The 25,685-nt window shown below is 50.2% G+C and overlaps 7 protein-coding genes and 2 non-coding genes across 9 annotated transcripts; 4 read left to right on the top strand and 5 right to left on the bottom strand.

The window, feature by feature from the left end:
• Positions 1-2,543: 2,543 nt before the first annotated feature.
• On the bottom strand, positions 2,544-5,366 carry Aspvir_005556 (uncharacterized protein; the record flags this gene model as incomplete). The annotated part of the gene is made up of 1 exon (XM_043268769.1): positions 2,544-5,366. One exon carries the CDS (start codon positions 5,364-5,366, stop codon positions 2,544-2,546), a length of 2,823 nt encoding a protein of 940 aa, XP_043124704.1.
• Positions 5,367-6,272: 906 nt separating this feature from the next.
• On the bottom strand, positions 6,273-10,292 carry Aspvir_005555 (translation initiation factor 3 subunit CLU1; the record flags this gene model as incomplete). Its single annotated transcript, XM_043268768.1, has 4 exons — positions 6,273-9,875; positions 9,947-10,002; positions 10,077-10,157; positions 10,256-10,292. 4 exons carry the CDS (start codon positions 10,290-10,292, stop codon positions 6,273-6,275), a joined length of 3,777 nt encoding a protein of 1,258 aa, XP_043124703.1.
• A 1,406-nt stretch (positions 10,293-11,698) lies between these two features.
• Aspvir_005554 (ATP-binding protein) lies at positions 11,699-13,585 on the top strand (the record flags this gene model as incomplete). The annotated part of the gene is made up of 5 exons (XM_043268767.1): positions 11,699-11,967; positions 12,026-12,391; positions 12,450-12,691; positions 12,749-13,089; positions 13,145-13,585. The coding sequence occupies 5 exons, from the start codon at positions 11,699-11,701 to the stop codon at positions 13,583-13,585; spliced, it is 1,659 nt and encodes a 552-aa protein (XP_043124702.1).
• Positions 13,586-13,948: 363 nt separating this feature from the next.
• Positions 13,949-15,057, top strand: Aspvir_005553 (uncharacterized protein; the record flags this gene model as incomplete). The annotated part of the gene is made up of 2 exons (XM_043268766.1): positions 13,949-14,255; positions 14,324-15,057. 2 exons carry the CDS (start codon positions 13,949-13,951, stop codon positions 15,055-15,057), a joined length of 1,041 nt encoding a protein of 346 aa, XP_043124701.1.
• Positions 15,058-15,417: 360 nt separating this feature from the next.
• On the bottom strand, positions 15,418-16,424 carry Aspvir_005552 (RTA1 domain-containing protein; the record flags this gene model as incomplete). Its single annotated transcript, XM_043268765.1, has 3 exons — positions 15,418-16,013; positions 16,062-16,154; positions 16,214-16,424. The coding sequence occupies 3 exons, from the start codon at positions 16,422-16,424 to the stop codon at positions 15,418-15,420; spliced, it is 900 nt and encodes a 299-aa protein (XP_043124700.1).
• A 1,276-nt stretch (positions 16,425-17,700) lies between these two features.
• Aspvir_005551 (putative phosphoketolase) lies at positions 17,701-20,550 on the bottom strand (the record flags this gene model as incomplete). Its single annotated transcript, XM_043268764.1, has 8 exons — positions 17,701-17,738; positions 17,798-18,623; positions 18,681-19,301; positions 19,380-19,689; positions 19,748-19,900; positions 19,952-20,186; positions 20,259-20,333; positions 20,388-20,550. 8 exons carry the CDS (start codon positions 20,548-20,550, stop codon positions 17,701-17,703), a joined length of 2,421 nt encoding a protein of 806 aa, XP_043124699.1.
• Positions 20,551-21,056: 506 nt separating this feature from the next.
• Positions 21,057-22,585, top strand: Aspvir_005550 (putative acetate kinase; the record flags this gene model as incomplete). The annotated part of the gene is made up of 6 exons (XM_043268763.1): positions 21,057-21,436; positions 21,497-21,811; positions 21,866-21,928; positions 21,980-22,052; positions 22,111-22,488; positions 22,544-22,585. The coding sequence occupies 6 exons, from the start codon at positions 21,057-21,059 to the stop codon at positions 22,583-22,585; spliced, it is 1,251 nt and encodes a 416-aa protein (XP_043124698.1).
• A 1,115-nt stretch (positions 22,586-23,700) lies between these two features.
• Positions 23,701-23,774, bottom strand: Aspvir_005549. The gene has a single exon. It is a non-coding gene; the product is annotated as a tRNA-Ile (tRNA).
• Positions 23,775-24,987: 1,213 nt separating this feature from the next.
• On the top strand, positions 24,988-25,059 carry Aspvir_005548. The gene has a single exon. It is a non-coding gene; the product is annotated as a tRNA-Ile (tRNA).
• Positions 25,060-25,685: the final 626 nt, after the last annotated feature.

Here is a 25,685-nt window from a genome sequence, read left to right as displayed (position 1 = left end):
GAAAAAAAAAAAAGAGGAAAAACAAGTTGGATAAAAATTGAAAGGATGAAAAAGAGGGCTCGGAAGGTCAGAAGCCCCTGCCCAGACAGACGCGGGGGTTGGGTGTAAGTCCACCCGTCGACAGACTATATTGACATTAATATTATTATTATTATTATTAGATAGATAGATACTTGGTACGATAGATAATATCGATAGTATCGACGATTCCCGTCTCAGCTCGAATCAACCGTCATTTTTGTCAATGCTCCAGTTAGATTGCTGATGGACAGGTCCAATCTGGGTGGAGGAGAGCCACAACAGAGACATAACAAAGACATTATCTGTCTTGGATGCTCGAGTCGAGCTCCGTAGGAAATAAAGCACGTACATACCTCTCTACGTGAGACCTCACGTCATCTGTCAGCGGAAGAATGCAGCCTGTTAGCAAGGCCACAGCATCACTGACCTCGTTATCACAATTCATAACCAGCCAGCCTATAGATCGATAAAACCGAGTAAGCGCCCAAATATCAACATCCCACACAAGTCCATCCTGTACTCTGTACGGAGTACTCTGTCCTCAAATATCACATGAACCTCCATACGCAATTACTCGAGTAATTATCACTCTTGTGGTGGCAAAGTACACACTGCAGTACCTGAATGGCCGAGTCATGAAACCCTGGCGGGACGGACAATTGACGCGACTTTGAGACTTGGCTTGTTTGAGGTTGTTGGCGCCACGGCTGAAAGGATCCAATCTGAACTCACAAACGGGAATCAACCGTAGCTAGTAGTGGAGACTGTGGATCTGAATCTTCTTGGCGGGAGAGTAGTATCAATTTCGAGTTTCAGAGTAGCCTACTAGTACGGAGTTTATATCCATCTGATTAGTTACTGAGACTGAAGAAATAGAATGACTCCCCCACAGGTGTCACGTGGGAATGGCAGAGGCCGCAGAGCACATCACACTCACCAGTCTTACTTTGGGTACATATGGAATGCGTTGATGGAACAGCGGTCGATAGCGCAAAGGACATAGAACTGCTCTAATCAAGTCATAGAGTCATTTACCACTTTGTCAAATTGACCCCCTTTGTCAAACGCGCCCGCCCCGAACACGGGATTAAACCATAAAAATATATATTAAAACTACAGATTTGACAGTAATATAATAGAATTTATTAGTAAACCTGACATAAAATGACAAATCAGATATACTAGTAATCTGAATTATTCTTAATGTCTTCTAGTAGGTTCTACTTCTAGTGCTTTACTGCGCATGAAGGGGTCCCTTATATATGCCTAGATAGCCTGCACCTGGATAGCCTGCGCCTAGGGAGCCCAAGGGTGCTATAGGCAAGTTTCTTATAGGCTTTTAGCTAAATCACTCCTAATTTCATCCTTGCAACATTAGCTATTAATTATACTATATAAATTAATACTTACTAGTTATTTTGGATGTAGTTAGGTTGAAAATTGGATGAGCTTTGGTTGAAGAGAAAGAAAATATTTTGCTATGGTGGGCAGTGTTTGACAAAGTAGGTAAATGACTCTATAAGACACGGATATTAAAAGCGTCTTAGCTTCACGGAGTCTTCTTGAGATGGGAAATGATCCCGAATGTCTTACGGAGGAGATAAATTAATTTATATTGGGCCTGGACCATTGGTCCATAATATGAACGAGCATCGTCATTAGCTCCTAGAAGGTAGAAACTACTTCATAGGCGCTATGAATAGCCCGCTCGAGAACCAGCTCACAATATCCTAGACTCATACTGAAACCAGTAGTCGAAGAATAAGGCGGCATCAAACCGTTTTGACATCCATTTCCCCAGTCACACAGAGACTCATGCTTATTTGGAGGCCAGTGCCTCGTCCACCGAGCAGGCAGCTTCTGCATCAAAACAGATACCCTCCGTAGTCCGTATAACATATCTAGTCATACTAGAGGCAATCAGGCAGAGTCCCCATCTTGAATGCTATTGACAGGATCCTACAGGTAGCATGTTCGTAAGGGCCCCTGCGACACATGTCCTATCCTGGTACACTATGATATACAGAATAGCTTCAGCCACTGCAATTTGAAACTTTCTCGGGTCACATCTGGCCATGATGGCGTCAAAAGCAGGATCATAACCAGTTCTCGTCCAATCGTCCAGGCTATACTAGATCCAGTGATTCAGCACGAATGCCACTAAAACTGTAAAAAGAAAATTTTCCTCGTTCCAAGCGGGAGCGCCCAAACAAAATGCTGCAGAAAGTCATGATGAACTAGCTCAGTACCATCGAAATAGAGAAATCAATGCGGACGCATAACATTGTCAGGTCCTGGGTATCGTCCTAATAGTCCAGAAAAACCAAATATCCCAGGAAAAAAGGAAAAACTCCGTTGTGAATCCCAAGTACCAAAAAGGAAAAAAGAAAGAAGGATAAGGTAACCAAGAATAGTCAAGCGGTGATCCGACATGTAGCCCTGCCGGCTCGTCCCTGTGGCCTGGGTCATCCATCCTGACCTGCAGGGGTCAAGGTCGGAACCGTTGTCAAACAGGCTCATCCTCAAAGGAAGCTTAGCTCGTCCTCACTCTCATCATCCTGGGAGCAAGGTATGACCCTCAAGCGTGAAACAGCACTTATACGAGAGCTTGAGCGCCACTTAGGATTCGCTGGTTTTGAAATGATGGGGAGGCGTGGCTGTCGCGGTGGAAGAGTGCAAGTTTCGAGTGCATGATCGGTGGCCTGGTCAATCGGTTCATCCAGTGAGGAAGAGTTCTTCCTATTGATGATAACAACCTCCAACTTGGGAGATGGATTCGCCGACGTCAATTCCCCGACGACTGCCCGGTTCGGGGCGTTCTTAGCCTGCACTAATTCCCTGAGCACGCCCCGCGGGCTCCTGGTGCGGGCGGCTGCTGGGACACAGCGTGCTTCAGCTGACAAGCAATGTACTGACGTTAAACAAGACGGTTGGCTTCCTGCTCCGCCAGTCTGATTTTGTGCTTCATCAGCGTAGATCTCCACAGTTCGTGATCGCAGCTTCTTGATGGGCCGTGGGACAAGCTCATCGCCTGAATATGGCCTCTTAGCCGGAAGAGATGGAGCCGACGATGTGACACTCGAAGCACTGCGCTCGGAAGCGGCAGAGACAACTGACTCACTGCTATCCGAGCAGGAAATGATTGAAAATCTCCCTGCTTCTGAAACCACCGGACTTCGATTCCAGTTCGTGCGTCCAGCTTTGGGCTTGGGAGTGCTTGCGATCCATTCCCCAATACTTTCCTCCCATCGATAGAGTCCTGTACGGCCGGCTCGTTCTTCAGATTCGCCTAGGAAGTCCGCATTGACGCGTTGCCCCTGCTGCGCCGAAACAACGCTCTCTTGGATCTGAACGGCCCAGACATGGTCATCCGGATCCAAGGTCTTCTCTGCAAGCGCCATTGCCGTTTCCGCTGCCACTTTTCCAAGGAAATAGGATAACCCACGGACATTTGCCTGCCGAGCCAGCTGTGAGATCTTAGTACGAACCGCTCGAGACGTTCGGGTCTGCTCATGCAAGTCACCATGCCCGCAATAGCGAGAGACTCTTTGAACAAGGTCCGAAAGTTCTTTGAGCATATCTTGCTGCAGGGCTAGTGACTCGAAGAAGGAGTCGATGCGCTGTTTTGAAACGGGATCACATCGTGGCCTGATGTTAGAGGGCGTTTCTTCGCCAACTTGAAGCATGCAGTTGCCAAGCAAGAGATATCCGCGGCGCAAAGATTGGTAGGATGGCGCATCACCGTTTTCTTGTCGATGCCTTAATCCAATATCCCTCTCCACTGTCAACGCTAGGCAATTGATTGTATGTCTGGCTTTGATCGCAACCAGTCTTCCAGGTGCATCTGAAGCATTCGATCGCGCGATGTGCATACCGCAGAGCGCAGTAACAAGGCTCGAGACGAGATTGCTCAGAGCATCTTGAACTGGTATCGGACATGGCGTCGCGTCATTCGCCGGCAGACTTGTCATGACTGAGGCACGAGTGTCTTTCAAGCGCAGTACTTGCCTTTGATTCAGGTCCTTCTTAAGCAAAGCTGTTCCTTCCGTAGATTGATCAATGCCCCCGGCTGATAGAAGAATGGCTTCGATAAGATGCGTTGCTGCAGCGGAGTTGCTATCTTCGGTTGACACTGATCTGATCGCTTCGTCCACACACTGCTTCCACCACATAGTCACCATCCATTCTGGCGGCACCGCTCTTCGCAAAAGGAGCTTCGCCAGCTCGCTGTACACAAAAGCGCGCCCGCCGCACCGCGAGTAATAAGTCCGTAGCATATATACAGGGTCGTCACAATGAGTCGACGGCCGTTGTGGATCAAATGCAAGTGGATAGTGGTATGCGCTGATAGTTGACAAACAACTTGAAATTATCATTTCAAAAGCATCAGCTTCGCCATGCCGCATGCATTCCTCCATAAGTCGGCAAGCCACCAATTTTGTAAGCCATCCGTTCTCAATCATCCGTACAACCAAGTGAATGCCTTGCGCGCGCACGGCTTCACGAAGAGGTTCCCAGCCATTCCCATTCGGCGCGTAGTAAGCCTCTAATTCCGTAAAATAAGCATCACACATGTCCACTTCAGAGTCCTCGTCGGTCTCGTCCTGGAATCTCTGCTCATCCGCAATAAACTCTGGAAGGCGCCGCGCGATCATCGATACCAAAGAACGAGCCCCGGAGCTCCCCTGCTGCGAACCTGGCGCACTGGCCCGCGTATTATGCAAAATCTTCAAAAAAATACGATCCAACAAGTGCGCAATATCCACAAGCCCTGCATCGCCGGACAAGTGGAGGGCCTCTTTCCAAGAACCCTGGTAAGCCGGAAAACTGCTATTTTTCGTTCGCGTCGTCTTTCGCTGACCAGTAGCCCCAGCATGAGTCTGAGCAGGCGCCGCAAGCAAGTCCACACTAAAGAGACGTTTCCGAATAGATGATCCCTCGCACGTCTGTCGCACCTTGCCAGTGATCAAAGGCGTGGCAAGGTCGATCGCGCCAGGCAGGGTCCGCTGCAACTCCGGACTGCGAATCAACAGCCTACTGCGCCGTCGTCCTCCATTTCTCTGCCCTCGACCCGAATAATTGTGTCGTATGCGACGCTTTTCCCGTTTTCCAGGCACCCAGGCAGGATCGTCCGGTTCTTCGTCTGAGAATTGGCAACTCGCTTCGGTACTGGTGACCGTCCGGGGCTTCGCCTGCTTCGTGTCGGCGTTCTCTGGCCGTTCCTTCCATTTCGATTGCGCGATCGATGAAAGAATCTCATGGTGCTTTTCTAGTCGATGGTAGACGGACGTCAACTGGCGCAACATGCGATTTGCCCATTTCGCGGTTGGTCGGACGTCCTCCATAGTGACATGGACGGTACGAGCACGAGAAACGAGAACACTACACACTGAGACAAATGAGTTTTATTCGTCGGTCGGAGTTCCTGTCAGATATGACCCCTTACCAGGACTGCCTCACTATGCTTCAGCGGTCATCCATCGTTCAACCAGCTTCTTGAAGGCATAAAACCGCTGTTCCGGGAACCTAAAGATCGAGGTAAAATACGCTATAAATCTGATGCAAATATAATGCAAACAAAGCTGTTCAAGGTAAAAGCTACGGCAATAAAATGCCATAAGATACAGTGACCATGAGGGAGAAGGACAACGAGAGTCGGGTCGATCAATTTGACAAGAGATGTAAACATTGGATCCAAGCCGGGATTCCAAATAAGGTAAAGCGCATACGACCTGCAAAACAAACTATTTACCATTTTAGGTTTAGAGCGGCAGCAATGGCTTTAGCCTGAGTAATTTGCTTAATCTCAATGTCCAAAGCTACCGTCTGTACAAGAGGAAAGCGAGGCGGCTTTCCCACATAGATACTAGTGGGAAAGAAGATCAAGAAAACATTCTTCTCATGGAGTGCATAGATTCATTAGCTGCATGTCTAGGCAGCCGACAGTCATACATATATATAGTACAAGAACACATAAGTATGGAATGCAAATCCCCCAACCTGCTATGCACTGTTTGCGGAATCACACAAAAACAAGATAGAAGGTGAAACGTGCCCAGTGCCAGTTGGCGAAAGAGTAGAGAGATTCATACAATCAAAAGACAGATACCCGCTCATCCAAAAGACCAACCCTTTAAGACCGACATGCAGATGGAAAAATATGTTAATGTTAACACATACATGGCCAAAGAGTAGAATCCAGAAACTTTTCATGTTTTAGGGTAGAAGGGATAAAGGAGGACAATTCAGATTCAAGCAGACGACTTCTTGGAGCCCCGAAGCTTGGGGTTGCTTGCCGCAGCCCGCTTCTTCTGCTTGGAGCGCGAAGAGGAAGCGTCACCTCCCTCAATGAATTTGAGCAACTCGTCAATGCTGCGCGAGTCCAGAGAGGCGTTGGCAGCATCCTTGGCGCCCGAAGCCTCGGGAGCTGTTTGGCCAACCTGGGGTTGGACCTTGGTGCCAAGGGTGGTCACGCGAGGGTTCATGTTGATGCGGCGAAGGCGGCGAGCCTGGATGTCCTTGGCGTGTTTGGCGATGGAAACGGCATTCTGGGTGAGCTGCTCGAGCCAAGTCTCGGCTTCCTTGGTGTTGCGATCGTTGGGTCCGAGCTGGTTCAGGAAGATGTTGTAGGCATCCCGCATCTTGCCAACAGCACCCTTCGAGTCCTGGTCAAGGGCCAGAGCCTGCGCCAACTGGAACAGGATGGTAGCGGTGTTGATGGACTGCTTGCCAAAGAGCGACTCGCATACGGCCAGGGAAGCCTCGAACCACTTCCGGGAATCAGAGTATTGCTTGAGGTTCTGCAGCATCACGGCGGCATTGTTCATGGTGGTAATGGAGTCAGGGTGGTTGGATCCGTAGATAATCTTCCACAGATCCATGGCGTGCTTGATATAAACAAGGGCAGTCTTGGTGTTTCCGGAAGCGTGCTCGAAAAGACTGAGGTTGAGGTAGGCCAGAATGGTGTCGGCAGAGTCAACACCTAAAGTGCGCTCCGTGACAATCACGGCCTTACGAGCCAGCTCGACAGCCGCTTCCTTCTCGTCCGTCTGGTAGTAAAGCATAGACAATTGGTGGTACAGCTTGGCAACTTCAGGGTGAAGGATACCGTAAATCTGCTCATGTAGGGACAGGGATTCCAAGATGAGCTCCTGGCCCAGCTGCTTCTGGTTCTGCATCAGAGAGATACGTCCAGCCTCCAATGCCTCCTCGGCCAGGGAGCTCCTAGGGGAGGCGTCCTTGACCAATGGGACCACGTTGACGATATCATCCGGCACAATCGAAACAACAGGCTTCTCCTCAGCGACAGCACGGCTAGGAGACTTGGAGTCACCACCCTTCTTCTTTTTCTTCTTGCCCTCGTCGTGCGAAGCACCGTTGACGCCGTTGGCGACAGGCACCTTGGGTGGAAGCTGAGCCTTGGTGAAGGGGTAGTCACGAGCACCCAGCTGAAGACCCAGCTTGATCGCAATGTCACGGAGAAGCTGGAAGTGTCTCACGGAAGTGAACCACTCTGGCTCCAAAGTGTAACGGTATCTCACGGTAACCTGTTTCTCGACCTCGGCCCGCAGAGTCTCCGGTGTGACCTTCTCGAACGAAAAGTCACCCTCGGGGTAGATCTCGCGGAGGGAAGCGTCAATCTCCGCGCTAGGGTTCGGGTTCACGTCAGCACCCAAGAGGCAGTTCAGCAGATGGGCGACGCAGGACGCGACAAAAGGCGCAGGCACATTCCGCAGATACCGGATGGCGATGTGCTTGAAAGCGCGGGCAATCATCTCCTGAACCAGCAAAGTGGTCAGAGCTTCCAGGCGAGAGCCCTTCTCCTTGGAGAGCTGAGCCAGCTTGCCGAGATAGCGGATGTTGATACCACGCTTGTGCAAGAGTTGGCTGAGGGACTGTCCATCCATGGGAAAGCCAACGTCACCATCATGCAAGTCCTGAATCAGCTCGGGAATGACCTTGGAACGCAGGAACTCGCAAGCATCGCGAACCTCCTTTTCGTCCTCAGCCCATTGCTTCTTCTCCTCCTCAGTCTGGGGAACTTGACCGCTGCAGACATCGGGGTTGAGCGCGAGCTGGAATCCGGAGATATCCACCCGCTCTTGATCAAGGGCCTCTTCGGGCTTTTCCTCGGATTCCTGCTCCTTTGATTCGGCGGCCTCAGCGGACTGCTCCTTGTTGGCAGCTTCCTCTTGGGCCTTGGCGGCACGACGGCGCTCAACTTCAGCCTTGACATACTGGCTCATCTTCGACCTCCAGTACGATTCAACCAGCTCCAATCGGAGGACTGACATGCGGTGAGGGTAGTCGTCGCTGCCGGGTTCTTCCTGCCACATAACATCAAGAGGAGTCACACGGTAGAGGTCAAGGACATATTTGCGGCCATCGGTGCCCAAGAGACCCTTGGTTTCGACGCTGCCTTCGAGCTCGTGGCGCTTGCCATCCTTGTCCCATACAGGGTGCTTCTTGATACGGAGTGCCTTGGACATCTTTTCAAAGACGGAGACGAAGTCGGGATGTGTGGCGACGACGTCTTTGCCCTCGACACCACCGTAATCGATCTGGTGCTCTCCGGGCTCGCGCTGCTTGAAGATACCAGGCACGATGCTCTGGCCGACGATACGCTTGCCGAGGTAATCAACGACAACAGTTCCCGGCGTGAAGAGGCCGTTGATGTCAAGCTGGTTGACTGCCTTGATTCCCAAGACGTCCTTGCCAACGGCCACGCGGGCGGCTTCGTCACCGCCCTCCGACACGAAAGTTCCCACTCCGTCAGCGCCAAAAGAGTAGAAGATGTTGTTGTACACGAAGATCTGGGCATCACGATCCTCAGTGGGGTTCAGAGGAGCGACTTCGCCCTTGGCCACAAGCACGGCACCGCGAGCGGCAGCCTCATTGTAATCAGCGAACAGCTTCGAGGTCAGGCGCTCCCGGAACACTCGGTCCTGGACGGTCTCACGGGGCAGTTCCCGAGTAGTCTGGAATTCCTCGTTCCAGTCGCGTAGTGTCTCGGCGTTGTCCACACCGGAGACCAGATAACTCTCCTGAGAGCGAGTAATGTCGGCCTGGTGGGAGTTGGGGTTGGAAGAAGGAGGGGTAACGAGCCATGGGCTGTTTGGAATAGCATTCTGAAAAGGGAAGGTAGTCAGGAGGTCCTTCTTGTTGTTGGACTCCTGGAGAGCTTCAAAAGCAGAATTGAAGGAGGGCGACAGTTTTGATATCAGGGTGAGCAGCGAGTGTGCGCTGACTTTCTTGGGGGTGGTTCTGGGGAGAGGATCAAACTTGTGATTCGAGCACTTGTTGACATAGAAGCCAGAAACATGAGAGGTAATCTGAAACTGCTCGCCCTCGTTGGTGGTAACCTGAAGGTAGAGCAGGTGACCCTTCTGCCGAAGGTGGTAAGGAGGAGGGTTCCATGCTGATAGCGAAATCGACTTCACAGTCTTAGGGAGAGGGGCCTCTGCTCTGGGGAGGATGGTCTCCAGAGAGGGAAAAGCGGTGATGTCGTACTTGGACAGAGAGTGCTCCTTCACATCATCGGCAGCGGCTTCGGCGGTAACAGCATCGTGCAGCGACAGACCGGCGTTGAGACCGTGCAGATTGTCGGAACGGTCACCTGCAGCACCAACCAAGTCCCTGATTCTGACCATATGCATCCGAGCTTCCTTTTCCGTGTAAGGGTCTTCAACGAGGACAATCTCAGAATCGGCCTTGAGGCCTTCGACCTCAGACAATTCGACAAAGTCATTAATGCGCTTGCCGTTAAATTCGAGGTGGAAGCAAGTGTACTGGAAGGTGCCGGGCAATTCGACGATCGATTGACGGACATCCTGAATTTGCTCTTGGCTCGACACCTGAGGACGGTAAAAGAAAATGGATTAGGACGATCATTCGTGATCTAGTGTGTTTCTATGTTATCACCCACCATAACCTGGATCTTATAAGGCTCATGTGGAAGCTTGACAGAGATCTGGAAAAGGCCTATCAGGCTGGGGGTTAGCGATGATAACCAATGCGGAGAACCATTCATCACGGGTATCGCGGATACGACATACCACCGCTGCTCTCCTCTTCCTGCTGTCCTTCAACCTGTTCACCATTGGTGGGCTGTTCGACTGGCTGGGCGTCGGGAGTCTCTGCAATAAGGAAGGATCATTTAGTTTCGTCACTAGAATATGCGGATCGAGGCTGCGAGACTGAGCGGCCGAGAAATCCGGAGATTGTCGAGACCTACCTTTCGAGTGCTCCATATCGCCATTGGTTTGCGCCATTGCGATAGATGGAAAGATGATTGGAATGAAAGTGGTTATTTAGAGGACGAATTGGTTCTGAAGCTGTCGCACGACAGCTTGCCTCGAGCTCCGAACGAAACAAAAGCGGGAAACCGGACGAAGGGTTTTCTCTTTTTTTTTACTCCGGGGGGGGTAAATGGGAAAGGGAAAAAAAAGAATATAGATATGATACAAAGGGCAATTGAATCCAAATGAAACAAACCCCGTCCCCCAGACAAAACCGAAAATAAAATGACCCAGGGAAGAATAGGGCAACTGTAGTGAGCAAGTATATATCACCAGGATAGATGGGAGGAGTTGAAGCTGGAGAAAGCACTGGGGAAGAAGAGAAAATTTCGCGGACACGGAATACCCTCGGAAGTGCTCGGGCTTGACGGACGACGGAGCATCTGACGCCCACCAAGATTTCTCCACACCGTCCAAGAACTACAAGAGTCAAGTACCTAGAAGTCTCATTCTCTCAAGGAGAGGATGATGTACGAATGATGGATTGGAATGATAGTACCAACAGTTGACTATACATTTGTGCGTATTTCAAGGAGAAATTCGGGACTTTAACCTTGCAAAGAGGTTTATGGCATGACTATATTATAGGTACTGCAGCTTGGAACTTGACATTACCTTATTGTTCCAAGCATATTCGGCCTATTCTTCCATGATTCTTTTGTCTGTGCATTTTACTTGCAGATGTGAATTTCGATAGTAAGCCCTTGCTCACTATATCTTTTTCGAGTTGCCGGAGGACATACAGGTACGATTACTTGTAGGATCATGATATAGTGTAGATGTATATTTCCATTCTATCCAGCGACTACACTCACAAAACCACGACGTACATATACTCGCTTAGCTGATACTTTCACCTATCTTAAGGAATTGACCGAAAATATCCAATGCTCTGCATCAACTCACTAGCCACAACTTGATCAGACATCGTCAGCAAACTGGTCTACCCGAAGCGCCGGATGCATCGCCAAGGCGTGGATCTGCTGGTCTCCATCGATCGCAGAGGCGCAGCAGCGTCCAACAGAGAACGACGACAGTACTCGGTCCACACCGACGACTCTCTCTTTTGGAACTACCTATCTATATTAGATGGCCTTTTGCTGTTGTCTTGATTAAAGCTCGGCTCACACTCCTTTGAATCTTTCTCTTTTTATTTTTATTTTTCATAGCGTTCTTTTTCTTCCTCTTCATATACAAACCTTTAGTGTACCCCCTATTAGTCGATCTGGTACTTCAGACTCTGCTACGTCATCTCGCTGACATTGCAGCTGACGGTAAATGTTCGCTTCATCGTTTTGTAGAGGTCATCGTCTTGAATTCGATCATTATTTCTGTTTTTGTTCTTCGAATGCGCTGTGGGTGAGAGATGCTCTCTGAAGATGTTGTGGAATCGGAGTGTTCAACGATCTTTGAGTGCTGCGGCCCGCGTGGGCCTGCACAGGCCGGTGAGAATTCATCCAACGGTCACCTGTCTCGCTGCGAGGTACTTTTCGCGGACTCCTGGGCTGTCGGCGACGAATCCATTGGAGCAAGATAGCGGAGATGATGACCGGGGTCGAGGTCAAGACTCTGGTCCCAACTTCAAATCCACCATCCTAAGGATGCTGGAGACGGCGGCAACCACATTCGCTTCCATTGCCGTGCTAGGGTGCGTCTGTCTTGACTTCAGGTAGAGTTGCACGTAATTCACTAACCCAAGACTATAGCATAGCGGGTTACTCCTACCATCAGTATTACAAGTATCTAATCTTACAAAAGATGGATAATGCTTTCAGTCCTGGCGATCCGGCACTCGAGGTTGCAGGTGTGGAATATGGAAAGCATCAATATCATCACGACGAGCACTGGGTTGTCCGTGATGAGCAGGAGAAACTCGACAGCATCATCCAGGGAAAATCCGGTGGGCACTACTACCTCATCATTGGCGAGAAGGGTACCGGGAAGACCTCTATGCTCCTCGAGGCAATGCGAAAGACCAATGGAGACGGCGTCGCCATGTTTGAAGCGCACGGTGATCTCGAGATTTTCCGAATCAGGCTCGGGAAGGCCCTGGATTTTGAGTTTCATGAAGAGTATGTGCTTGCTGCAACCCTATGTTCGTGAGAGCAATCACTTACCGAGTTTCTACAGTTACATCGGAAGTTTGTTCAGCATCAGAGGTCCGCGAGACACCACTGCCCTGCTTGACATTGAGCGAGCGTTCAACAAGCTAGAGAAGGTGGCGCTTGCGCGAAGACGTAAGGGAGCAGCCCCTCTGGTCTTGGTAGTGAATAGCACCCACCTGGTTCCAGACGACCATGATGGTCAAGATCTGTTGGAAATGATTCAACAGAGAGCTGAGCAATGGGCAGCCAGCAGCTTGGTAACCACCGGTATGCTTCCAGATATGCTGCCTTTGCGAACTATGCTGACATTATGAACTTGAACAGTGTTCAACAGCGATGACTATTGGGTATATGAACGATTGAAGCGATACGCGACGAGAATGGAAGTCATCCCAGTCTGCGATCTTCCGAAAAGCCAGGCAATGGCGTCGCTCAAGAGATACCGTAAGCAGTACTTTGACGAGGAACTATCAGATCAAGCCCTTGAGACCATCTACGACAAAGTCGGCGGGCGATTGTCGTTTTTGAACCGCGTCGCCAAGGCTAGGGATTACATGAAACTCTGTGACAGCATTTGCGAATCGGAAAAGACATGGTTTCTCAACAAGTGCTGGATCCTCGGTGAAGACATGGACGATGATGTTATGGATCAACAGAAATATGCGGTACGTCTGCAATTCAAAAATAACAATCCGCTTGCCATGACTGACACGAAAACAGTCTGCCGCAATGGTGCTAGCCAAAGCGCTCGTGGACAAAGAAAAGGAAATGGAACAGACTTATGACCCAGAGCAGGGTCATATACTACCCGAAGTCCCGCTTCATGTGGCTCGCGAGATCATGACCAGAGCCGACTTCATTCAGAGCTACGATCATGAGAACATCTTTACCATTGACTCGCGCGCTATGGTTCGAGCTGATTCTGTCCCTATGCAGAACGCATTCCGGGAAATCTGCTCATGGCCAGGCTTCGAGGAGCATCTGGAAGCGACCCTCAAACGGATTGGAGATATTGAGAGCTTGGGACGTACCCGCGAACTTACCCTTAAGGATCTCTGGGACAAGGGCAAATACCAGATTACCATGCGGGATCCCAAGGGCCGCGAAAGCGGTACTGTTGAGTTCTCAGTCAAGGAACGAGAGGATGAGGATGATGATTGAAGACGATACCACGGTGAATGTGCGTGTATATTTATTATTTCGGGGTATATACTTCTTTCTGTATGATTATTTATGTCTATGTATATCTACTCTCATGACTATAAGTAGATGTGTCCGATAGTCGCCTTCTCCATGTCTATGTAACCATTGGTATGTCTTGATGACACCATTGCGCGGTGACATCATCACATGCTCACCGCTCAGCAGGCAAAATATCCCAGTTTCCTCGTGCACGACGCACCCCTCGCATGAAGTATTCCCCTCAGCATTGAGCCTTTACTTTGAATCGCAGGAAGTCTGCAACAGTATTTGTCAAAATTGTCTTGTTGCTCAAAGCTCGGCTCTTTCCGACAGGAAGAAATTATGGCTCCGCGCAGGAGAAGCTCCGTGGTCAAGACCACGCAGGTTGCCCATTCCACGATTGACGCGGCGAGAGCAGCAAGCAAAACTCAAGAATCGCAATTGCGCCGGGTCCCCTCTCCGGTCCGATTTCTGTTGGTGGTCTTCAACAGCTTGCTCTTGAGCTCCGTTCTCTTCACCATGACATCCAGCGTCACTCTGGGGGAGTTGGGCCGTGTGAGCAAGCACCTGGAGGCATGGTGGGAGGTGGGAGGGTTGATGTTATGGAAGGCCGTTGAAGTGGGATTGGCTTGGATTCTTGGATTTGACGGTGAGATTTACCATACTTTTATCGCGATGCTTGTGTAGAATTAAGTGCTGATGGTCCTGCGACTCCAGGGCGTGACGTCTTGTCGTTCACTTTTCTCACTCATCTGCCGACCTACTCTCTATTGTGGTCCTTCTACGGCATCCGGCCAACCACCATTCTGGCTTCATATGGCATCACTCTAATTTCCACGGCGATTCCCTTCATTCTTCTCCGCCGCCCCTCCTCCGTCCACAATCTCCGGCAAGCCGCCTCGGACGCTGTTCCCAACCTCTCCATCCTGCAAGATCGCCCAACGGCCCTCTACACTTCCGTCGCAGCAACCGCCATCTACTCCGTGGCGCTGTACCTCAGCTATGCGACCTGGCTCCCAGCTTATCTGGTTGTGCATTTCGAGAATATCCCCGATATCAGACTCGCTCACGCCGGCCCCGCCGGTCTCCCGACTCTATTCCTCACCCTCCTCCCCGCCGGATGGGCCGCTCGGGATTTCCTCTTCGTCAGCTCCACCGGTGCCTCCAGCTCCGACGCCAGCCTGAAGTCGAAATCTGCAAACGAGGGCGAGTACCTTATATGCGGACTTTACCGTCGAACATTGGGAACATTGTCCGCTAAGACAAGGGTTCTTGTTTTGCGCACAGCGCTTCTGGCTAGCATGATAGTGCTCAACACCGTTTTCCAGGTCGCGGGGACGGTACGAGGAGTTGATGTCGCTGGCGCCACGATGTGGGGTGCTATCTGGGGTTTTGCAACTGTCGCTGTTGGAGGAGTATTCGGTTGGATTGAGGCCGTGGATGGTGTATGATTGGCGGATTGACAAGAATAGATGCCTGTTAGAGGACGGAGTTGAGTTTTGACTTTCTTTTGTCATCCTATTCCATGCGATTTTCTGGGTCCACTCATGCACCACGTTTTCGTACTAGGTGTTAGGTTGGTGAATGTGGGATGACTATGAGTGCTTTTCTATCTCTGAGCGTTTTGTGCTTCGATCGTCTGAGCTTGTTTCAGTTCGGTTATCTTCTACTCGATCTCATCGCTAGCTTGAATTACAGGACTTCCTGTCCACGTATGTCTATCATTAGTCGTAAGATCTATTCCATGACCGATGAGTCGCACACAAAGCTGAAGAAAGGCATCATCATCCAGAACCAGCAAGAGCGAAAAGCTACCGCAGCTCCGTCGCAGGCATCCCATCCGCGGAGTAAATCTCCCGGTGAAACTCCATACTCTTGCCCGTGGGCATCAACCAGCCCGGATGGAAGATATTAAAGACCACCACAGCCGCAACCATCATCGCGCCGTCAAGGGCAATAAAATACCTCTCCGTGGTAATCAGATACCCACTCCAGCCCTCGGACAGCTCGATGGTCCGGTAGATGCTCCGCACATAGATACACAAGACGGAGAAGATCATGGCGCCGAACAGGGGCACGATGGACCCGGTCATGGACTGCAGGAGGCGGCGGCGGACGGCGCGCCGGACAAAGTCGGCGGCGAGGACGACGAAGACGGTGATGGAGGCCATTTGGAAGACGATGCCCGCGACCATGACGTGCGTGCCGGGCGCGGTATCGCCGTTGACATCGCTCGTTGCGGCGGAGGCCATCCCGCCGCCGATGGCTTGCACGACGAGCGAGATGACGTCGCAGGTGACGAAGATCCAGAGGTAGAGGCTTGGACTGATGATGGAGGATTCGCGGCCGAGCAGGGTGATGAAGCGGCCGAGGAGGACGTAGATACCTGCTGTGAAGAAGGTGGGTGCTGGTCTTTTGTCAATATGGATCTGGTATCCGAGTTTCTACTACTCACCGATAATCAAAGTGGATATCTGCATCAAAAAGGCAGTCATGTTATAGGGGCATTGCGCCGACCATGTGCGAGCGGCCCACCCCAGGACTTCGGCTGTTGGAATTGAACCCGGTCAGCTCTTGTTGTGTCTGTTTCCTGACAAGACCACCTACTCAAACATCCGATGCTGAAGACGCAGCACCACCAAGTTCGCTTCCAGGCAAATTGCACCGTGTGAACGATCATTGAGAGGCCGAAGAGGGTGCAAAAGACAATCCCGGCGGCCAGAGAAGGCTGATATCCGTACGCGGTGTTGACTCCATCGATCAGAGGATGGCAACTGTTCCTCAGCTGCTCCCTGAGCTCCGCTGTTACTTGCGGCATTGTGAAGACCGTTGGGTAGGACGCTTATGATCGTGATAGCGAAGGAAGAGAGAAAAAGAAAGAGGGGAGGGTAGCTCCAGACGAGATCTTATCAATGGGAAAGAGTGACACCCGTTTCACTGGGTAGGATTGTGTAATGGTTTAGTTCTATTAAGGTAGAACAAGTAAGAATCCAAAACGCAAAAGAGTGGCTGAGCTACACGGTGTACACCCTGCTGATATCCAGTCGTCTCACAGTCCACAAACGAAAGCAATCCAGAAACACAAGAAGAGAAAAGCTTCAAAAAGCAGGATCAAAGAGCCATGGAACAATGCCATGGTAGCCTTAGGCCTACAAATCTTTCCCCCCTGTCATCAAATTTGAGGCACCCATACTGACGTCTCTGTTTGAGAACAGTCGGAGATCGGGTTATCGAATAGATCTCAAAAATTCGACTGCTGCCTCTTTGACGTTAGCGCTTCATGATTGTTTGATAATCGATGGAGACAGGCGGGGACAACCGTCGGCAAAGGAGCAATATTAGCAATCTGATTCGATTCCACGACTGTTCCATGATTCAATCGGCCCGCTTGGACGAGCGTTGAGCCATTGAATTCATCGACAAGTCGTTCACAGCCTTGAATAATGCTCCATGTCGGCATCCGCGGACCCACTTGGTCATCCAACTTCTCGCAAGCTCCACTCAATCGGGTTTAGCGTTTGGGCTGGAATTGCTCCGAGATCCGACCTTTGTGATGGACGTGTAGACCTGTGGTAGCTATTTGATCGTCTCTAAGCCGCCTCTGTTTGACTCAATTTCTGAGACTCGGTTTGAGATTTCCTGTGTCATCATGCATCAGTAGGAAGATTTGCTCCAATGATATAAGGCTGCGCACGCCACGATCACGTTTCAACGGTTGTGGCAGTAGCGGAGCAGCCTGGATCTCAAGCTGACGAGTCCAATACGAGACTCTTAACGGCGCGACATCATGTCCGACTCCGACGGAATTGATACATCTGAATGAATGAAACATACAAGTACTCTTTCTCTGGCCAAGCACCGTGGTAATGAGGTCTGCGGCGACGGACGATGAGAGCCCTGTTGCCTTAATTGGCCTGAGACCGAATGGCTTGCGACGGTCTATGGAGTCCTTAGGCAACAACATACCATCAGGCGAATCTTGCCAAATGAAATTACGGTCTTAGTGACAATCGGTGATACTCAAAGACAAAAGTTCCTGTCTCTTGGTCTATGGATGACTAGAATCTCATTTCATACACATTCATTCCGGCTTCTCAATCAAACGTCGGCATCGCATACATGTCATCGGGATCTGAGCATGGTTAGACTTCGGTCATGGTAAGGATTTCACAAGTGGACAGGCAAACTTACCCTTGCGATTCTCGATGATGTACTTCTTCGTCTCCGCAATGTTGTGGTTCAGCTCCGTGTAGAGCTCTTGTTGCCTAATTCGAACGTTCTCGTTCCTCCTCGCCGCTCCCCGAAGGGCAGCCTGTGCCACATGGAAGCGTGATGTCTTGTTCACAATCATCATATCGAACGGTGTCGTGGTACTTCCCTCTTCCATGTATCCGTTGATGGTGACTCGCTCCAGGCGGGGCCGTCCGAACAGCAGTCCCTGGAGCTCGGTCGCATACCCGTGATAGTTGAAGTGAATGGGTTTGTCATATGTGAATAGATTGTCGAAGGCCTCCGTTGTGAGAGCATGCGGGTGAGCGCCTTCATTTTCGAGGATCATCAGGTCAGTCACATTAATGACCCGGACACGCAGCTCGGGGCAACGCTTGCGCAGAATGGCCGCTGCACTAATGACTTCAAACATCACCTCGACACCAATTCCGACAAGTACTACATCAGGATCGAGACCGTTGTCGGTGCTGCAGAATCTCCATATGGATGCCCCGGCTCTGCAGTGACTCTCTGCCTCTTCCGGTGTCAGATATACAGGAGTTGGCTGCTTCGAACCAACCATGAGATTAATGTAATTCCTTGATTTCAGGCAGTGGTGAAGAGTCGTCAAAAAGGTATTTGCGTCCGGCGGCAAATAAACCCGAGCAGCGGTGGGCTTCAGCTTGAGCACTGCGCCGATGAACGACGGGTTCTGGTGCGAGAAACCATTATGCTCCTGCCTTGTCCATGTGCTCGTCTCAATATAGTTGATACTAGCTACATCGCGGTGCCACATTGTCTCTTGGGCCTTAAAAGTCCGTATCAGTATTCATGTGAGAGGAGGGGCAAACAGAGACCGGCATACCATCTTGATGAACTTTGCGTATTGCACCATCATGGTGTGGATAATTCCCAGGAAGCTCTCATAAGACGGGAAGATACCCGTGCGGCCAGTCAATGTGTAGCCTTGGAGGAAACCCTGGCACATGTGCTCGCTCAGCACTTCAATGACACGGCCCCCTCGAGCATTGGAGAACTGATCCCATTGGAAGTTCCTTCCGGTGTGATCCAGTGCCGCGTTCAACTTGTTGCTCTCGAGTTCATCGGGCGAGAACAATCGCACGCAGTGGGGATTAAGCTGGAAGACCTCGTCGATGAGCTTCCCGGTTACCTTCATTGCACTTTCTTGACTGCCTTTGTCAACGGCGAACTTTCTCCAATCCGGGAGGTTTGGTGGCACATAAGCCTTGTATGCCTCCACACGTTGACCGAGTTTCTTCGAATCCTCAGAGGGAATCACGGATTTGATCTCGTCGATAACATCTCCGTTTTCCTTGAAAAGCTCCTTGGGGCCGTACGACGACAGCCACTCCTCGAGGGCCTGCAATTCCTCCTTGTCCTTCTTCGCTTTGGGAAGAGGAACCTGGTGCGAATGGAACGACCCCTCAATGAACTGACCGTGCAGTTTCTTTGGTCCCGACCATCCCTATCAGTGACAAGGACGAGCGTTAGCCAGACTGGAGCTCTTCGGTAGGTCACCATTTATGTAGCGGACGTAACGTACCTTTGGAGTGCGCAAGATCAGCAGCGGCCATCTCGGCTTCAAGATTGGCTTTCCAGACCGTGCTGCTTGCTGAATTTTTTGAATTTCGTCGACGGCCCAGGTCATGGAGCGATGGAGATCAGTGTCAATGTCGTTTAAATCTTGAACAATGCGGACCTGGTAACCATAGCCAGTGAAGAGAGATATCAATTCTCTATCGTCCATGCAGCCAAAAATCGTGCGCTCGCTAATCTTGAACCCATTCAGGTGCAGGATGGGCAGCACGGCACCAGACTCAGCAGGGTCGATGTATTTAATCGCATGCCACGATCTACCCAGGTTGTTAGCACCAGAGTCAAATGGGAGTCACCTTTCCCTCGGAGACCTACGTTGCTGTTGGACCTGATTCTGCTTCACCATCACCTACTACGCAAGCGACGATTAGATCGGGATTATCCATGACTGCGCCAAAGGATACCGCAAGGGCGTATCCCAGTTCGCCTCCTTCGTGTATGGCACCAGGCGTTTCAGCGTTGATATGACTGATGCAAGTCAGTTACATCCACGACAGCATTTAGACGGTAAACTCCCACCTTGGCAATCCGGCTGTTGTACTGAATGTCGAGATGAGGTTATGGAGACCCTCGGCGTTTCGTGAGTAGTCAGGATAGAATTTCTCCAATGAGCCCTCCAGCCAAAGAGTGGCTAGGATGGCTGGCGCGCCATGTCCTGGCCCTACGACATAGAGCATATCGAGGTCGCGCGTTTTGATGAGATAGTTCAAGTGTGAATGTACCAAAATCAGCCCGGGACATGTTCCCCAATGGCCTAGGGATAAAGTTAGCGCATGAGCCGGTCTCTATAGGTCAGTCGCAAATTGGAGCTGGCAGTCAATCTTACCAAGCAACCTGGGCTTGATGTCATCGTGCGTCAGGTTTCTCTTCAACAGCACGTTGTCCTGTAGGAAGATCATCGCTGAGAGACATTATTAGTAAGGACACCTAAGTGATGTATAAGCAGCTGTCTCACCTGCAGCGATGTATGAAGCCGCTCGACGGAACTTAAATAGAGCATCGCACGCAGGTTGCTCCAGACTCGTCAGGTCCAATTTCACTTGCAGCTGCTCCACTACATCCGGAATATGGGAAGGCAATGCCTGGGGATTTGGTGTATCAATGAGTTCTCCTGGCATGGTGAAGGCTTTTTCTCCAAATCGAACTGATTTCTGAGTAGAGTTGTATACAATATCCCTGCCAAGTAATCGCGAGTTCGGTCCAAGCGGGTAACGACCAGACGAACGATCGACGATCTCAGGCCACAAGGAAAAGGAATCCGAATAGTCTCCAAGTGAATGAGTCTGGATCAGATAAATAGATGATGCCACTCTACACAGAGTGCCAAATGCATCGTTGAAGTACCGAAGCAGCCGGTTGAAATACTGGCAAGCAACAACAAACTCCCACCGGCACTACGTCACCATGAACCGACCCCTGACATCACCGGGCAAGAGAACAGCGAAAAGAAGACAACACAATGGCCAAACAGTGTTCATCTGTGGTGGTTCCATAAGGTGGGGAATCATCCGACCAGGGAAAATGGCTACAGTATAATATTCCAGTCTGACCGTCAGCAATTATTCAAGTAACGCTTCGCTATCCTGGATTACTCGTTTCCCGTCTTCCCCTCACTGCCTCCAACATGGCACCCAAGACCATTCTCTCCGTCAATGCCGGGTCCTCCTCCGTCAAGATCACTTTCTATACCCTCGAGCGTCCTCCAAAAGTCATTGTAAACGCACAGATTTCCGGGATCACTGCTCCTCCGCTGAAACTGAAATATACGCGGGGCTCAAAGGAGCACAAAGAGGAAGTGGGGGAGCGCCTGTCGACCCCTCAAGATGCATTCAAATTCCTCCTGCAACGCTGCTTCTCTGACTCTGAGTTATCAGAAGTTGCCAGTCCGGAGGATCTAGCGTACATCTGTCATCGTGTTGTTCACGGGGGCGACTACAATGAATCAGTGGTAATAACGGACGAGACTTACCACCGGCTACAAGAGCTCGAGGATCTAGCTCCTTTGTATGTGTGATCTATGACAGGAATCCGCAAAGAGCGGCTAATGATTTCGATTACTATCAGACACAATTTTTCAGCCCTGGAAATCATTCGCACTTGCAAGCAGGAACTTCCCAACGTCAAAAGCGTCACGTTCTTTGACTCTGCCTTCCACCAGACGATGCCTGAACATGTGAAGACTTATCCTATCAACCAGGAGATTGCCAAGGCAAATGGACTTCGTAAATACGGGTTTCACGGGATCAGTTATTCCTTCATCCTGCGGTCTGTCGCGGAATTTCTCAACAAGCCGGTCGAGAAGACCAATATCATTGCGATGCATATCGGAAGTGGCGCCTCGGTGTGTGCGATCAAGAATGGGAAATCAGTGGACACGACGTAAGGCGACGGATCTAAACATTGAAATCGTGGATACTGACGGGAATGGTTCAGAATGGGGCTGACTCCCTTGGCTGGATTACCGGGTGCCACACGAAGCGGTAGTATCGATCCATCGTGAGTGCTTCACTTCGTGTATTTCAAAGCATTATGACTTATCGTTGTCAGTCTTGTGTTTCATTACACCAACGAAGCAGGAAACCTAAGCCCTGCGAGCACAAAAGAGATGCATATCAGCAGAGTGGGTTATCCATCTCTCTCAGCCATCACAGACGAAGCTTATGTTGATCGCTACCCAGGCCGAAGAGATCCTTAACAAGCAATCCGGATGGAAGGCATTGACAGGGACAACTGACTTTTCCAAAATCGCCGTTGAGAACCCTCCATCCCACGCGCACAAGCTGGCTTTCGATATCGTCGTGGATCGCATCCTTGGATTTGTCGGAAACTACTTCGTCAAATTGGACGGCCAAGTGGACGCGATTGTCTTTGCTGGCGGAATCGGCGAGAAGAGCGCTCTGCTGCGCAAAGCACTCGTTGAGAAGGCCCGGTGTCTAGGAGTGGCCGTGGATGCTGCAGCAAATGAGAAGGGACCAGCCGATGACCAAACGGTCCTGGACATCTCGAAGGAGGCCGGGAAAGGACCCCGTGTGCTCGTCTGTCAGACAGATGAGCAGGTGAGTAATTGCCTTTGCCATCATGTTTGAACGGGTAGCTAACACATCTGGTTAGTTTGAGATGGCATATAATTGCATTTTGACTTATGGTAAATGAGTTACCTAATCTAGGCTTTGTCCTTCCCGGAGTTGCTCCGGAGCTTGAGTACATGTTATTCCAATGATAATGGTAACGATGTCGGTCGATGAAGTACCAGCTAGCCTTTATTATGCTTGTCTTCCTTGCATTTTTCCGTTGGTGTCATTCCAAAGTTTGTTCATGGCTGGGATTAGATCGCCTTGATTCCACTGAGCTATATATTCTATTGTATCCGAGCCATTGTCGACAACAGGGCCGCCCCATCAAAATAACAGCATAACTCCCAGGTGCCAGTAAAGGAATAGCAGAGCAGTTCACACACCTGTTGCAGCCCAGAAACTAGGTCTCCATCATCTCCCAAGTAGCGAGTACCAAGTACCATGTGGGACGCAAGTAATTCTACAGCGGATCCAGAGGCGATACTTTCCTAGAAAGGATGGGAGTCATGGTACTTTGGCCAGGCCGGACGAGTCGCAGCAATCCTAATCGATAGATCTGATGTCTATCTGGATTGCACGTCTAATGAATGCAGACTTAATTTCAGGATTTGTAATGATTGGTACAAAACCGACACAATGGATGACCCTCTGATCACACCCTTGCGCCACAGTCCGTGCGTCTATAGCATATCAGAGTGTAGTCTGCGATCTTTCAGCACGGTTGATAGACTCAGTGGCTGTCCAGTGTACACTATCCCCTATCATTTTCGATGTATCATAAGTGATCAAGTAGCATTATCCATAAACAGCTACGCAATTTCGTAGAAATAGATTGGTAGATCAGGGATCCCAGCTTCAGTCGGGATCTACGCCTTGCATATCAAACTAGACGGTGGCGTCCAGTACCGACTATGACAAATTAAAGTACTTCTGCACATCAAGATCGAATCTCGCAGATGCACACACCCTTCCCGATCGGATCTATCGCCAGAGTACTCCATATCCCATCGTCTCTTGGCCAGGCCAGGACTCCCAAAGCGCTACTGAACGCACAGATGGTGAGCAAGCTGTGGCCGAAGTCTACTCCACTGCGAAGACCGCAACAGCGACGGGAGCAGAAACATAGTCAAGGCATGACAGAATCTGCATTAAAACATCTTGATAGTAGTAGACTACGCAAAAAAGCCAAAAAAATGGTCCCTACGAGGGTCGAACTCGCGACCTTGGCGTTATTAGCACCACGCTCTAACCAACTGAGCTAAGGGACCCATTTCTTGAGATATTGCGAGAATTTTGACAAGAAGAGCAGATATGACCTGAAGGGCCTCCGATCAAGCTCAAATGTAGCAGGGTCAGCTTGCTGAAGGTTTCTCTGCGCCTATTTTCCGATGGAAGGCTCATATGTAAGTTGATAGTACTGAGTAGCCATCTTTGAAGTGATCAGCTCGCAAGCTCATACGTAACGAGTGCGCTAATCATGATCGCCGATTCTAGTATCTGGATGTATTAGCCAGCATTGGCCTGGACAGCAGCCTTGCGATTGACTAGCGCCCATTCTTGACTGCAACAATCCAATGGCGGTCGGCCAATATCCCAGACACACTGGTGTTCACTCTATCATTGATAGGTTGCAACTAAAACACAGCTTTATGTTCGTTTGTTGCCGCTCATGATAGCGATATCCTTCCACCATCATGTTCAGAGTCACTATTTCCCCCTTTCTCCAGCAATAGCGGAACAACACCGGTGTTGCTGTTTGCTGCAGCCCATGCTAGCGGTCTGTTAGTATCTGACAGATGAACTTTGCCAGTTCCTAGGAGATATTGAACAGTGCCCTTGTGCCCATTTGAAGCAGCGCATGATGGCGATGCGAGGCCATCGTTGTCTTTGGAGTCCGCCTCTACACTGACAGATCTTGATGGGCACACTCAGTGAGATTTCATGACCATCAACGGCAGCACAAGAGAGCAGAGTTCAACCGTGTGTTTCTTTCTCATGCCAGGTCGCGCTTCATGCTCAAGAAGACTTACAACAGGTGGTGGCCATGCCTTGGAAGCGGCATGACTCATCATCTCTTTACATCAAGATCAGTCCTCTCGTCCATTGACGACAGTCCCACTGCAGCATATGGCAAGGCTGTTTGCCTTCTGGATCAGTCATATTGACATCTACTTCGTGAGCGAGGAGTAGTCTGATGGCTGTAGGATGTCCAGCAGCCGCAGCATATGAGAGTGTCATTCTTCTTGTTCGGCTGCTATCCTTAGCTTGCGTCAGAGTCATTCTAGAGTAATACGCCAATGATTTCTGCATTTCCGCTCATAGATGCTTAGGATAAGGCGTTTCACCCTTGTCTGGCGCTGGCATCTGGCGAATGCGACGAGCATAGGTTTCCAAGTATCACATGCCAAGACGCATGCATGGGCGTCATTGGAGCACTAATTTCCCGCTCAGTTCATAAAAACACGGAGGTTTTCCCACCAAGGTCCTTTAGCTCAGTCGGTTAGAGCGTGGTGCTAATAACGCCAAGGTCGCGATCGACCCTCGTAGGGACCATCTTTTTGCTTCTTGTATTTTTCATGAGTGAAAATACTCAGGTGTCTTTGAACTCCTAGACACGGCGACGTCAGCCGGATCCAACTCCCAAAGCAAGATCCTTCTCTTGGAGCCAATAGTCAATAATCCAGCTGATCAATTCCCGTTCTAGAACCCTCAACCGTAGCTCTGGGACTGGCTGCAGTTCCCCGGCTCTAGCGCATATATGGATTCCTTCGTACGTGGCTTATATAAGGTCAATATGTAGATAGATAGCTCCTTCTTCATCTACGGAGTACTTCTTGTAGCACTTATTAATATTGGTAAAATGCACAGGGCTTGCATTTGAACTCTATCTCATGCATGAAACTCATGACCCAGGTCATTGGGTAGGTGATCAAGATCATGATCATACAGATCTATTACTTGACGCCTGAGATACTACTCCATAGTAGGGAGTACTTTTTGTCGACTGAATTTGAGTCCCGGAGCCATGCATGATGCCACCTTATCTACCATTCCAGAGTATCCTGGGGCCAGTGGATAGTGGCTAGTGGATACTGGACCGGCATGCAGCAATCTTTTCATTTTCATCATGATAGGTGGGTTTTGTATTGTTTTGATCGATGTGCTCAGGCATGCTCCTT

Source organism: Aspergillus viridinutans (assembly GCF_018404265.1).
Source record: "Aspergillus viridinutans IFM 47045 DNA, scaffold_3, whole genome shotgun sequence".
NCBI classification, from domain to species: domain Eukaryota; kingdom Fungi; phylum Ascomycota; class Eurotiomycetes; order Eurotiales; family Aspergillaceae; genus Aspergillus; species Aspergillus viridinutans.
Note: the sequence above shows the minus strand (reverse complement) of the source record. Positions and strands in the feature narration are given on the sequence as shown.